The following is a 15,726-nucleotide window of genomic DNA, read 5'->3' as shown; positions in this document are numbered from 1 at the left end:
GTAATGCACTATGGGTCAGGATAGCAGTTAGTTTGCAATTTTGTGCTGAGCTGCAGCTGAAAACAGGTAAGTGTCAAAGCAGTTATGCTTGAGATCCATTGGGAAAACTGATGGGCCCCAGAACTGGAAAAGCCTGGGGAAATAGCCTGCCCATTAACAGATTCTATATGAAATGGTAAATTTTAGGTTTCACATGAGTGCCATTTTGAAATGCTTTGCGAGATTTTTCCATTATCAAGGTGAAGTTTTCTACTGATAAGCTGCATGAAATCACGATCTTTCAATCTCTGAGATGTATGACCTGAACAGTTTTTAATTGCTGGATTAAAATAATTGCTTCTAAAGTTGATGTTAGCTATGTCTGACTTCTTCAAAGCTAAATGAACACAACCACATTACTTCCATTCCAGGAGTTTTATCGGATTCATCTGGGATCAGAATGTCTAAAGATATTACATCTAAGGTTTATCTTTCAGTCTTAAAAACTTCATTTATTCAACTTGATTTCACCTGCTCCAGACATCTTTGGCCAACTTCCAAATGAGGTTCTGCTCTGAGGTTGTACCTCAAAGACCAGACAGCATGGTTTCAATTCAGATCTCTTCAAGTCAAAAAGTTTGAGGCCAATAAAAAGCCTTAGTTATAACTTATGACCAAAGGGACAGCTAGCTTTTTTAAGATAATTCTTTAGAAAATAGACACCCTTTAGAACACAGCAGTGTGTGTTATCATTAGAAGTAATTTGGTCATTTAGATTATTTTTTGCTCTAGTTGCAACCATTAAGGAGCGAGATGCCAGGGAAGAGCTGACATATGCTCCTGATGTTTATTTACAGCATGAAGCCTGTACTTCAGGTACTTGAGTTTGCATTGGTTTTATTTTGGAGGGGAAAGGAGGGTAGGGGGTGTTTTCTGGGAGCTAGACTCCAAAATGTCCTTGAAATGCTCTTGATAATTTACCTCAAACTAGCCTGGGCAGGAGACCTGCAGTTCTCTTCAGTTGCACCTCTGCTGATAGCAGCATCAGCAGATCAGGAGAAGAGGATCAGATGGGATGGAGACAAACAGACCTTGCTCTGTCTTCTCTAACACCTGATAGAACTTCAGACAAGGTCTCATACAGTGTTGTATCAGTACTGTAACATGGATATGGTCAGATGAAAGCAGTGCCACTAAACTGGTCTAAATGAAGCAAGATTTCATGATTCCTCCAATCCCTGTGAATGGAAATTGTGTGGATAAATTCTCTCCCATTGTACTGTAAGACCCCAGCAAGGAGCTGCAGATAGGTTCCTCTAGGCTTGGTGTGTACATGAGTGATGGGTAAGAGCAGCCTTTGAACTTGGCAGCAGGTTATGCTGATCCAGCTGACCTCCTGTGCTATGCTGCTGCTGTGACTAATATGACTAGTCACTGGAACGCTCTGTCAACCATGCAGAAATTTGATCAGTAATTTCCATGAAGAAACTGCAAAGGATTTGCTAACGGAAGCAAACTTTTCATTAGATTTCCAGAATCTTTAAATAGCCACTGATATTTTCTTGGTGGAAAATAAGCAACCTCCAAAACTTATTTTCTGCTGTATTACTTTACAAGTATGTTGGCATAGTCTTGTATTTTAACATTTCTGAGATGTGATGCTATGAAAAGTGGCCCTTAAACTCTAAATGAGAGTTTAATGTAAATAATTCAGTGCCCAAAGGTGTAGATAGGAATTTTTATTTACGCTTGGTTCTTTAAAGGTTTCCTTTCTGATGCCTGTTCTCCCACCTGTCAGAGTATGCAACCCACTGATCTTCCTACTCCCAGGCAGGAGCACAAACAGGGAAAGATAAATCAGAAACAATTCCTCCACAAATCCTCAGTTTAGTTGTCATGTCTGCAGGGGATAGATTATCTTTGCAGCAGCCCAGTTTGCTAGATAGTAAACTCGCAAGATCTCACTGATTCCCGCCAGTTTCTTTCTAGTTGGTAGAAATGTGTCTGTCAAGGGGTGCTCAGGATGGCTTAAATGTTTCAGTCAATGTTACAAAGCAAGGGTATATAAATTAAGGGACACAAGCTCACGGCATGGTTTAAGCTCCCTGTAGCTCCATCCCCTGTTTGTTTGCTTGTTTGTTTGTCTGGTTTGGTTTGAACAGCTCTTACTGTCTGGATCCAGCAGGGAAATTAGTCCTGATCCCTGTTGGTCTCCATAAAGGAGTAATTCACAGCCTCATGTGAATTCATGACCTTCATTTATCAACACTTGCAAGGCACTGAACTAAAAGCAATAGAATATGAAGGAAAAGGAGAAAGTAATGTGAAAGCTCTAAATACAGCTTTCACTTCCCCTCCCATATCCGACAGGTACTTTTATTCAAGAATGGTTACAAATCCTACATATGGCTCTTGGCTCACATTAGTACTCCTCTTTCTCTAGTGGTTGGATGCACATACTAATTTCTCTGTCCTCTCTAGATTTCCAGTACATTAATTACATGTTATTGCTGCTACTACTACTGCTATTACTAAGCTATGCAAAGGGGAGACCTTCAGTTGTTTGTTAGATTCCTGCAGTCAGTAGGTATAATGAGTTGCTTACTACTCTTACAAGCTAGGACTATGGGTAAGGGGAATTTTGCAGACCAAAGAAAATTAAAAAAATTATAGTTCAGAAGGTGGATGGAAGAGAAAGAGGAAAAGGAAATAATTTGGTCTTAGGGAGGAAATTCTAAATATCACGTTATGCAGTCAGTTCTGCAGTGGGGTTAGCAAATACATCCACAAAGGGTAGAATTAAAATTCTCTGTTCTCTCAGATGGGCAGACAGACTCAGTGAGCTAAAGCGTTGCAGAGCTATGCTCTGTGAAGTCCTGCACTATGACATGGGGATGATGTCTCACCACAATTTCACAGCATGAAGGCTATGTGTCACAGTGTGGGACCTTGGCTATATTGCTGATCAGAACACAGGAAATAGGCATTAAAAATGATGACCTAGTGACACTAGATTGGCAACACTGTCAGCTCAGTAAAGATATATCTTCACTGCAGTTTATTACAGTAAGGAATATATGGGTATAGCCCACCTGTGCAATAATGCTAACAATAACACTAACGATACCACCACCACTACTGTTAATCTACATGAAATCAAGTAAGGACAGAGAAATCAGGTTATGAATAGGCCTCTGTAGGTGCTGACAGGGAATGGGGGCCAGGGATTGCTTGTGCTGTGCTCAGCCTCTGCCTCCACTGCACACATCAGATATGCATCAGCAAATGTTATATGGAAAGTTGCTGCAACAGCAGCTGAGGCATACAAAGACAGAAGGTGTATTTATATCAAATGCGGGATACTTGATTGCTTAAAAAATAAACAGGAAACAAAATTGCTCTCACTTTTGTACTCCTATCTGACATTTGGTGTGGTGAAATCATGCATAAGTTTTCACTTTGGACTCTACAACTCAGTGCTTAAAGTGTGAAGATGCATTTTCAGTAGAAACAGCACAAAAAGAATGGAGACCAGATCGTTACTGTTCCTTTTTCCTTTCACTGCTGAGTTATGCCTATAGTTTTCCAAATAATCATGTGCAAGGTATGCACAGTAGGTTCAGGCCAGTATGTATGCTGAGCTAGGGAGAAATGTGGCATGCCACAAGAGTATGAAGAGCATGAAAACTGAAAAACTGGAGAGAAAACTGTCCTACCCATTTTGAGAAGCCCTGTTTGGGAGCACAGGTATGGCACTGAACACAGCTAAACGTGTGGGAAAATGTCCCAACAGCACAGGTCAGGTTGAACAGTCTCAAAAGAAAGAAAAGCCACATTGTCTTAAGTTGTTTGATATTGAACTCCAGAAGACAGCAGGGCAAACCACCCACAGGGTTTCAGTGGGACCCTTACGCCTTCTCTTGGTTTCAAAGCAAGGAGATTTTCATATGGTCTGATGACTTGCTGCTGCTGCCTAATGGAGGAGAGTATGAGGAAAGACAGATGCCCATACTCCTAGAGTGACCTGGGTCTAATTTTCTTATGTGACCTGAGACACATTTTCCTATGTAATAAAGAGATTAAAAGCTGTACACAGCCATCTAAAAAGGGGACAGGTATAAAACTGATTAGCCTCAGCTTTGAAAAGATACAGCAGTGCTGGAGAAGGCTCAGAGAAGGGCAACAAAGGCATTCAAAGGTATGGGAGAGATTTAGCACCTTTGGTTTGACCAGGTACAGCCACACTTATGCTCCTTTAGCAGATTTCCCACCCTACAGGACTTTTTGACACCACAAGGGAGATTTTACTTCAGGAAGAAACTGGGGCCTATCTTCCCCCCCCCCCCCCCCCCCCCGAAAATATGAGTTCAATCATTCCAGACTAGCCAAGGAAAATCAAATGTGATATGAAAGACTGTAGCTCATGACTTGAAGAATATATTGGGCTCTTACAGTCAGCATGCACAACCCTGCCACAGGCTACTACCTAATCATGGAGTCCAAAACCAAAAAGGACCACCATGGGTGTGTTGAGAGATCTCTGTAAAGTCCAGCCAGAGGAATTTTCTGACCTAAATACTGCTTAAAATAGAAAACCCTTTCAGGAAAAATATCTGCTCTCAATTTAACATGTACCAATAACAAGGAATACACATAAACTGTCCCATGGATTAATTATCTTCATCATTAAAATCTGATGACGAGTCTCAAAACGTCTTCTCAGCCCAATTCCTTCTGAATGAAACCTTTCCTGGAAATGGACGTTTGCTGGTAAAGATGTGTGCAATGAAGGAAATTCCAGTCATCTCTAGTCCAGTTATCCCCTTGTTCCTATCGTAGTTGCTACTACCTCTGCAGCTAGATCTCTGACCTTCATTAAGTATTCTCTCTATTTGCATCATGCTATCAACTCACAATTTATCCAGTTCCTTGAGGGAGTGCAGCAAAGTGCCACAAATGCCTGCTCCTTTAGTCAACTCCTTTCTTTTGCACCCACAGCTTCTTGGTGCAGGGGTAAGAGGAACACAGATTTTACCCAGGCAAATTTCAGGTGGAGGGTGTCTTTTAGCAGACCAAATGCCACCCAGAAGGATCTCCCATTGTGTCCTTAAAACAGCTGGTTTGGCTTTTCAGGATTTGCCTGTTGCTGGCAGTGCTACCTCATTAACAAATATTTTGGCAACCACATACTTGTACTCAGGGGGGAACATTCTCCTGTGACCCGTTCTAATAATGCAACCATGTCAAGACAGTCGCTGAGGCAGACCCAGTGCTGACAGACATGAAAGCTATGTTCAGTTTGCAAATATCTGCACTGTCCTGCCTGCCACCTAGAGCAGGTGAAGAAGACAATGGAGCTGAAAACATCCATCGCCTTTCCGCATTCCACTTTTAAAATGCTGCATCTGGGAGAGAAAAAATGCTGAGAATCTGGCAGAGCTTCTTGCTCCATGAAATAGACATTCCACATACATTTAGTTCATGACTTTCTTGTGCATACACAGAAGAAGCCAAAAGAACCCCTGCTTAATTACACTTTTTTCTGTGTGCTCCCTATGAGAGCATCTGGGGATGATCTCATAACCGAGATGGATGATCTCATAACCGAGATGGATGTGTCTTGCTCAGTGTCTCAGTGGGAAACCACACCTGAAATCTGTAAGCATAGCAGGAATGCTGTCAGCCATTCTTCATTGCCATCTGCAACAAAACTGTGCTAGATCCCCAGTCTAGCATGAGAGGTCCAAATAATTCCAGATATACAATTTTTCACATGTGATTACAGAAGAGGTCCCATAACGCTGAAGTGTTTTCCCATGCATGGTCATGAAAAAATTCCACATCAATTTCTTATATTTTGTTTATATGATGTTTCAGTTGCAATCAGTTTCTGTCACACTTTCCACTTGTTATGTGTATTATGTGCAGGGTTGTAAGCTTAAAAATTCCTCATGTTTCATCATAAAAATGGCTACACTTCAATAATAAGAGAATTTGTTTTCATGTGCATTTCTCCCTCCAGGGTTAACTGCCAAATACTTAAGACAAAACCTATATCCACTGTTCACACAGAAGAAAAGGACTTTGGGTGAGGAAAACCTAGGTAAAGAGTTCAAGTCTGGGACTTTGTAAAGGTCCTAAAGACATTATTTATGTGTTCAGTGGGATTTTTCAAAAGCAGTGACCTATCTCACTTTCACCTATTCACTTGTTTAGGCAACTAAACAGTTTGTAAAGTCTCAGAAGATGAGAGGCAGAACTGGAAAAAAAAACCCCAAATTTGATTTCTAAGCTATTTTGGTATGCATGACTGTAATCAAATGAACTTAAGGGCACTATGGGTTCTTTTCTGTCCTTCTGCTAGGAAAGCTGATTTCAGGTACTATTCAAATGTCCACTGTGAATGGCCAGGTAGATCAGTATATTCATGTTTTGGCAGCTTTGGGTAATACCAAGATTGCCCTCTTTCACTGTCCAAATATTATTTTTGTTACTGTTTAACATAGGCACCTTCTGTCTTTACATACTTGTTTTTTCTATTATTTACACCATAACTTTCCATTGCCTCTACAGGCATCAGATCACAGACCGTATTTACACAATGTATAGCATGTCACCTGAAGTCGAGAAAGGTCAAGACTTCCCCACCAAAACATTTTATTTTCCTTTTTTGTGGCTTACCTTATACACTCCACAGATTCTGGTCTTGATTTTAGATCCTGGTCTTTAGCAGCCACTCCAAAATGAATGGGGAACAATCCTCCAAGAATAATGTCTCCCTTCTTCTGTGCCCGTTGGTTTGGCCCATAGGCAGCAGTGTTCCAGGTAAATAGCAAAAGAATCAAGCAGCAGCTATATAAAGTCATTGTTCCTCTTTTCACCGGGGGGTTATAGGATGCAAATTTGGAAAAGATGATGTAATAAAGCAGATGTCGTAATATGTAAGATTTTCCTTTCCTTAATACAACACAGAGAGGATTTCGGACACATGTCTGCAGGGAGATAAGCAACAAGGTGGGAGCCACAGTGCTGGTGTTTCTCCCTCTGTCTTCCCCATTGCAAAAAACCAATTCAGCAGTCCTTCCTTCTTCATAACCAAAGCATTACGGAGAGCCCATCTCTGAGAACTGTAAAAGAAAGACATGAAAAGTGATCCCAGCTACACACCAGGGCCCCATGCTGCCATGGTGGTTCTGCTTTGTCAAATCAACCCCTCAGTATGGCCCCGAGGCTATGCCCACTCAACAACCCACCCAGGGCACATACCAGCCTTGACAGAGTATGCCAGGCACCCTGGTGATGCCACCCACACCTCCTCAAACAAGTGTCAGATGCCTAATTCTCTATCACATGTAAGGTGCGTTACTAAATATTCCTATGGTTCTGCATGACTCTGGTCACAGGAGACCTTGTAAAACTTGTGATCAGACCTCCATGAACAGAGTATGCTGTGAGAGATTTGGATGGGCAAGTGGGGAATAAGGAAGCATCAAATGCTGTAAGAATCAAAGCTTTCTCTTAAGCAAATAACTATGATAATCTTGCGGTGTTGGTCCATCCCCTCCTTTCCCTTGATCGTTCTTAACTCTCTGGTTTGAACTTATCCTTGCTAAAAATGAAACAAGGTCACAAGAAAGACTTCTTTCACATTGAAAGTGAGGATGACTTCCAGGGAAGCATTTGAAATCAAGATACTTCTCTGTAATCAATCATGAAGGCTTGAAACTTTCAGTGATCATGTCATTGCAAGCTTAGCTATAGAGCTTTGAAGCCTCCATTCTGGGGATGAGAAATATTGCAGCTTCTCTGTGCTCAGTGCATTTTCCCTGCAGCACATCTACAGGCCTGCCAAATGAAGAACTAACTTAATTATGGCATATGAAAATGGCTATAGCTATGGGGGAGGAGGTAGCACAAAAAAATCACAATAAACAGCTCTTCAGCCTATTTGGAACAGGTCTTAAAGCTAGTAGTAAAAATCTGAAGTTAGTCAAATTCAGAATAAAAGGTAGGCATAGGTTGATAATCCTGAGGACAGTTAATTTCTGAAGCAAGCCATCAAGAGTTTTCAAGTGCTGAGAACCTTTTTATGAGGATGACTTATTATGCACTAAACATGCCTGGGCAGATTTGACCTCTACCTAGGTCAAAAAAGGAACTACTGCAGGGAAACACTGTGATCATGGGGGTTCTTCTAGTAGTCAGCCTTAAAGATTATGCGTGCTGTATGACCACCAAGCATTTGGAAATATTTCATACATTTTTGTTAAAATGAAGGTCCAGATGCAGCAGTCAATGGGAGAAGAGAGATAAAGCTCACATCATTCTCATGCCTCTGTGGTCAACATACTTAGACAGCTGGGTAGACACTGCACTTCTCTGTGGCGGGTCCACTCTAAACTATTCTTTGGTCCTGGCTTGAACAAGCGCATTTTTATTGGCAAGGGCAATCAAATCTTTGGCTAGAGATCAAAATATGTCTAGGCAAACAATTTTCTACCAGGAAATGTGGAGTCACATGGAAAGATTTTGTAGGAACATACTGGTTTTCATATGAAAAAATATGTATTTCATGTTTGCAGCATCCAAGTGACTCAATCTAAAGTCAGAAACTCCCATTTTTGGCAAACTTGACTGCTAGTTCCCTACTCCTGAATGGGGATTTCAACACCATCCTCAAAATCTGAAACATGGACATGAAATGTCCAGCTGCTGCTGACACTGGCAGTCAGAAAACACTTTGGGATGTTCCTCTGGCAAGCCACTGGAGTTATGTCACACTGCTCTAGCCAGGATGCAATATCGTCTATCCCTTGTGAGCATGTTGTCTCAACATCTGACTGGTACCTTTTACTGAGGAGCCTCTGGTATTGGCATGTGGCCCTTTGACAGCAGGATGACAGAATTTTAACCAGAGCCAGGATTAGGAAGTGACAGAGCAGTGCAACAAGGGAGTGTCCCCAGGCTTTTGGGTTCTCATTTTTCCTGGTAGATGGATGGTGGTTCTTGCTTCTTCAGTGCCCAACAGAATAAGAAACTTGCCAAGTTTCAGCTAGGGAAAGGTTATCTTCCTCCCACCACTCACGGATTCAGAAAAGATATGAAAAAGTGTATCAGACATTTTTTAGACTGATGTTCTCTCTCTCCACCTGGCTGAGGCTAAGTCTGCCAGGTCCTATAGGATGAATTACTGAAAGTCAAACAATCATTGCAGTCAGCTGCAGACACTTTCCATTCTGTCCTGTTTCACAAAGTCCTCCTGCTATCTGATGCCCCATAGAAATATCTACAATCATCTACAGAATGGGTGTCTGGTCTTGTGGCAGGAAGAAAGACATGGACTGCCAGCTGCAGAAGAGAGCTTTACACCATGACCCACTGCCTCGACACATAGCTAGCCTTCCTCTACATACAGCCAGACAGATGGTGAATGTGCAGCAAGTCAAGTATAGCATGCATGCTGTCTACATCTGCTCACAGCCCACTCCCTGCCCCAGTGTGAGGACCAGCTAGGAAAGTTTCCACCCACATGGAGAACCTTAGCCAGAGCATCCCTGCCACTTCTCTGCCTGTCCTTTTTCCCAAGCACTGCTCAGATCAGGCAGCAAGGACACACGTAGTCAAACTGTTCTACTATTGTCAGTCTATTCCTTGCTGCCATCTTCCCAAGGGCATCCTCCCAACACTGGGTGAACCGATAGCATGGGCTCCCTGAGAAGAAGAGGGGTCTGCTCCCCAGCTGAACCGCTTCACCTGTTTTGCAGTCTGCTCTTCAATCTCATCCAAAGGTGAGTAGGGCCCTCATGAATTGCCCTGGGGCCTGCAAACAGTCTGTGAGAGACTGGAGCTGACAAGTGAGGTCTGTCACATGAACTCTGGTCCAGCTGGTCCCAGTGTGAGTGACACATCCCAGTGGAGCAGGGTGCTCTGCCTTTGGTGCAGCTGATTGCACTTGCCTCCTTACCTGCTTCACTGATCTATCTCAGTAGATACAACTCCTGCTTAACCACCATTTCTGTCTGGCACAGGCATGAAAAGCTATGCTGAGAGCTTCTGTTCCTAGAAGCAACTATGAGCTGAACAAAATATTTTTACACTCATTTTGATTAGATTCTGTGCGTGTTCCAGAATGAGCAGTCACAAGAAAATCAATAACAACAGGCTAAAATTGGGTCCTCTTCTGGACGATTCAGTAAGAAACAGCAGCCAAAAAGTAAGTAAAATACTCTCCTGGGTAGCAAAATGAGATTAAAAACTGGGAAGTAATGCGGCAGTATTATTAAGTCAATTTAAATATGCTTACAGATAGTGCTGGTTCAGACACACCTGTCCCAGTGTAGCATATAGCACATATGAAAGCAGCTCAGAAAGCCAGCAAAAATTTGTGTGTCAGGGAGTCACTTCATGGTTAGAAAGGTTGGCACTGTTTAAATTAAGAGAGGATACGAAGGAAAGGGAAGAGCAGAAAAGATCTGATATGATAAACAGTACATGGAGCCTGATGTGACAGGCAAGAGCTCATGGCTGACACTTGAGGGCAAGGGGAAAGAACAACAACCTGGAGCTTTGGAGTATACCAACTATAGCTGGGAAACCAAGTATCTCAAACTCATTTAATAGGAGACACAGGTCTCCCAGCTGCTTTCAAGTGCTCTCCACGCCTGAGGTTGAATATATTTGAAGATACTGATTTCCTGATGAACAGTTATTAGCTTACTGCCAGTACCCCAAGATAATACCCTCTAGTATCATCTTTTGTTGTGGCAAATCTTCCTTCAGTTCTCTTTTCTTTAATTGGATTAAGATTATGAGCCTCTTCCTTATTAAAGGAAAGTATTATGCAGCCAAAGATTGAATTACCTGCTAATGCATGCCTGAAGACATAAAACTTAGCAAAATATAGGTGGAAATTGTACTACTAATAGAACAAATTAGTGTGGTCTTGCAGTTTTCAGCTAATAAATTAAAAAGATTAGATTATCAAGCAACTGAATTAAGAAGGAAGCTAGGAATCCATTGCTATTTTTTTCCCTTGCAAATATTTCTACATTTAAGACATTATTTAGTATTAGTGCATAAATTCTTTGATTATAAGTTCTTCAGTGCAGAACATGTTTTCTCTGTACATATATTCAGCAAATACAATTCCATCAGATTTCCTTTGCAAGAAAAATATAAAAAATAAGTATTGTCATTTCCAATTTTTTTAACACAGCCCTATTTTTAATCCCCCTCCCCTTTTTTAAAATATTCTTTAATATTTTTTTTCCACTCTGTTTTGTAACTATCAGACATTTTGATTTTGAACTTTCTTGGAACTGGAAGTAAAGTAGCAGCTATCTCACCTAAGCTTCAGTGGAGGAACTTAAAGTGGTTCCAGGAACAGGAGGAGACATCAGGACACTATTGTCATGGCAGAAACAGTACCTGAGGGGGGAGACATGGTACTCGGGGTACAGTCATGGGTATTTGAACGGCTTGCAGCAATCGACACCATTTTGCTAGTTGAATGTATGTTTTAGTTGTCAGACTAAATCACACAGAAAATCCAGAAATGTTCAATAAATCTTTGTTCTTTGGGTGAAAAGAAGCTGAATGGCACATTCATGGCATATATTACTTATGAAGTACTTCTTAATCAAACAGTAACTAACCACAACTCTAAATAGCAGCTGCTCAAGTTCACATAATAGCTGAATTGGAAAGGATCTCAAGGGGTCATGCAGCCTGTCCCTTAGCCTAAGAAGGGCTCAGCAATAGTAGTGCTGTTCCCGACATATTTTCTCTAAAACCTTTTAAGGAAGAAGACCTGTCAGACACCCAAGGCAGCCTACTCCAATGCTTCTCTGCTCTTACTGAGGCAAATGTTTTCTCACATCTAACTTGAATGTTTTTTGTTGCAACTTAAGCCTGCCTTCTCCCATCTATCACATGCAGTCCAGTGCCTCCCTCCTCAAAATTGCCTTATTTGGGATTTGAATTCATCTACCCTTTTTCTCTTTTTTGTTAGACCAAGCAAACTAAATTAATTTAATCTTTTTTCATAAAGATGCTTTCCTGAGCTCAGATTATTCTTGTTTTGTTCCTCTGACCTCTCTCCAGCATGTCTCCACATTTAGTGCAGGCTGGTGCCCAGAAATGGACACAATGTCCTTGCTGGGCCCTTACCAGCACTGAGCAGAGTGGTAGGATTACTTCGTGTGTCTTGCAGGCTACAGCCCTGTTTATACATCTCAGCGTGGCACTTGTCTTTTTTGGAACAGCATGACATTTTTAACTTATGGTAGATCATCAGCTGAACACAAGGCAAAGTTGAGCATGTTTATATCCACAAGGCCATGGAACCTCACAAGAAATTTGCATCTTCCAAAAGCCTTTCCCTCCCATTCAGCCCAAAGGTAGAACCTGCTAAACTTCCTGTGATTTACCTGGGTACCAACATGCTCAAGCTCAGCTGAGTCTCCTGGGCTTTCAGGACCTTTTTACAGCAGAGAGCTGGGGAAGATGCCTGATCCTGGCCATGGCAACAGGGCTGTCCCAGACCCCCAAAGACCCTGGACACCCACACAGCCTATTCAGCTGGCTTGTCCTGTCCCTGGGAGGCCTGGATGTCCCATGGCCAGCACAGCCTGGAGGTGAGGTTGCCCCAGAGCTACAATGTTGGGTGGTTTGGAGGAGCCAAGATGCTCACCCACCCCTTGGGGCCTGTTGGCCATGAAGCAAAAGCTTGTGGGAACTCCAGCTGCATTTCAGCAAAGCACTGCCCTGCCAGAAGTCTTCCACAAGGCTTCTTGCTTTTGACAAATGACTGTTGTCTGATGAAATGCTGCTTTGTCAGAAAATGCTCGAGCCCTCCCTTCATCTTTTGCTTGTTGAAGTTTCAAAGTTTCTATACCTTTCTAGAAGGTCCAGCATAGCTCAGTCAGGAGCTGTGCATCTGATAAAATAATTACTGGCTGGAGCGCTATACCTTGTGTGATGCAGGTGCCAGAATAATTCATTAGGGTTTTTTGTGGCTTTTAAGTCTGGGATTCATTAAGCCTCACTCTAACAGAGCATTGTAATTTGCTAAAGTGACAGAAACTCCTTAGCGGATATCCTGCTGTAGCTTGAAATTCTCTTATTAATGCAAGACATATGGTTAGATCATGGTAAGGTTGAAGCCATGAGCAACACACCTGCCCTCAACAGACAAAGAAGAGGTTCAGGTAGAACAGAAATCACAGAGGATATATGTGGTCAACTTTGTGCCCAATGCATTGCTCAAGACAGCTAAAGGAGGGCACTTCTATGAAGCAGACAATGGACACAGGACACAAGTCTTCATAGTTCTGAGACCAGACAAGACTTCTAGTGCTGAGGTACCATGACAATATGAGAAAAAGTAAATTGTTCACGTACGCCACTGGAGTAGGTATTAGCTCAGCCTTCTTGCACCTCTTTGGTCAAAATGAGGGATGAGCGCATCAAAGACACAATCAAAAGCAGACTGCTAGTGTGCTCAAATGGAAAAGCTATGTTTGAACATTGTCTGTGGAATTGAACTGTTCTGTCTTTAAAGAAGGCAAGTGTTAACTGAAAATTACTATAAAGCACTTATTGCCAATGCCGAAGGAGGCAATTCTTACATACCACACACCCCAAAACAGGGAGATTTTTGCCTGGACAAATAGCATGATTGGGAAATGGAATCTCAGCCTCAGAAAAGTTTGGAGAGCTCAGAAACAAGAGGAGTGTAGAGCAAAACTCAGATCTAGAATAATGACTCTGTTTGAAAAACACTACTGATACACTTAGTTTTGAACTAAATACAAAACATGAATGCTAGAGCTTTTACTGAGAATAAAGCTTTACAAAATCATCAAGACCATCAGCACAAGGTCTCCAGGACAGTATTTCCATGCACTGCTATTAGCTTAAGGGGGTGTTATCTGTTGTAGATGGAATTTTGCTGGCAGGAATCAGGATGCTAATATCCTATTACACTACAGAAAATGTATGTTAAAAAAAGATACATTCAGTCATACTTGGCATTTGAAAAGCTAAGAGGAGGCCAAAAATACTGCATACAAATCAGCCATGGTACTGAAGAAGCTGCTGAAGCTTGTAAATAGCAAGACCTGGCCAGTTCAAATGAAGAAAGCCATATTCTTAGCACTGGGAGGAATAGCCCACAGAAGGAAAAGTATGCCTAAGAACGTGTTTAAGTTGGCCATGAAAAACCTAAGCAGTTGTCCTAGAGTAACATTCTGAATTCTCCAAGATAAACTAAACATAAAAAAAGAGAATATAGTAAACCAGACAATTGTATCACAGTTAATTCTGCTACATCTGATATGCCCAACATTGTTAAATTTGTCAGTGATTTACCATTTAAGTTTCTAGAATTTTCGTACCTATAACATTATTTTAATGTAGCAGCCATATCATTAGTTTTTCTTTACTCCTAAGATCATGTACTGGTATCCAAATAATAAAGAGCCTACTAAAAAAGAGTGTGGAGTCACACCCTGATCTGTGTTTAGCACTATGAAATACCAGAGTGGCAGAAATATGCCTAGGGCATCACTGCTGATATTCTGCTCCAGGAAGCAACTTCAGAACAAGGAAACCTAAACTGTTAGAGGCTGATGTCCGAGCCTCTGGGGAACTGCAGATACGGAAAAAGGAGCCAGGACTAACCAGAACACTTTGTTTGAACGAGTCTCAAACAAATTTAGTGGTAGCAACAGCAGTCAAAAGAGCATCATCTCCTGGCTCTTGCACAACCAGGTAAAAATCCAAACCTGCCTACAGGCAGCATTTACCATGTGTGGATTTAATGCGGGATTACAAGGCCTCTGATCTCCCTCCCACTTCAGCACTGGCTCATAAAGTGCACATGACCAGATGCCAAGCAGTGTAGCTGGGATTGCATGGCTTTATAGCAATCACCTTTTAACCAGGACTGTACCTGACTTTGGGATTCACTTAACACTTCTCAAGTAACTTGCATCAGTATCATGTTCAAAATCCTTGATCAGTGTGATTTGGGTCCTGGGAACTGATATCCCTTTGTGGAAATAGTTCTGTGTGTGCTGATGGTGGGAAGCAAAATACAGAAGTGGCAATAGAAGATACCTTAGAGACTCACTGAATGCACTTAGCGAACACCATTAGCAGACACAGGGTGTGTTAGCAGACACAGAGCTCTAAGTGGTTTCTGAGTAGTGACTGCTTGGTGGAAATCTATGTGGAGGGTGACCTATGTCTTTGGAGCCATTTCTACACAGGCATGGCTGTAAGCTAGCCTAAGAAGCAGCTCTAGGGGCCTTATAGGCATGACAGGTTTTATTCCTCTGATGGGTAAGAGTTTTCTGCAATAAGTGATAAAGCTCATTTCTACAAGACATATCACAAAGCTCTGAAACAAATACCAGAAGGGAATAAGACAATTCTGCAACTTCTCATCTTTCCACTCCTGTGGCTTCTTCACTACAAGTGCAGGAAAAGTGCATGTGTGTATACATAAAAGGGAGTACTGAAATGTATGAGGTTATCAAGGCATCCTACCAAGCAAAGCATTCTGCTGCACCCCCAGCGCTCACTGGAAAATGACTAGACAAGAAACAACATGTGACAAATTCATTAGATTGCTTAATGAACTGCTAAGAAATGCTGAGGAGCTACAGCACTGCACAGAAGCCGTGGCAGAACAGCAGGGCTTGGAGGGATTTCCAGGTCCTAGGGAGTTCTAAAGGCACAGCA

At 41.9% G+C, this 15,726-nt stretch overlaps 1 protein-coding gene across 1 annotated transcript in view; it reads right to left on the bottom strand.

Annotated features, from left to right (window-relative positions):
* CASR (calcium sensing receptor) overlaps positions 1-15,726 on the bottom strand; it is a 77,040-nt gene that overhangs the window by 35,116 nt on the left and 26,198 nt on the right. The window contains exon 2 of the mRNA XM_069785927.1: positions 6,661-7,106. Coding sequence (XP_069642028.1) covers positions 6,661-6,845 — 185 coding nt within the window. The 5' untranslated portion in view covers positions 6,846-7,106. The remainder of the gene's footprint in view (positions 1-6,660; positions 7,107-15,726) is intronic.

Source organism: Haliaeetus albicilla, chromosome 6 (assembly GCF_947461875.1).
Source record: "Haliaeetus albicilla chromosome 6, bHalAlb1.1, whole genome shotgun sequence".
NCBI lineage: Eukaryota > Metazoa > Chordata > Aves > Accipitriformes > Accipitridae > Haliaeetus > Haliaeetus albicilla.
This window is presented reverse-complemented; position numbering and strand designations above follow the sequence as displayed.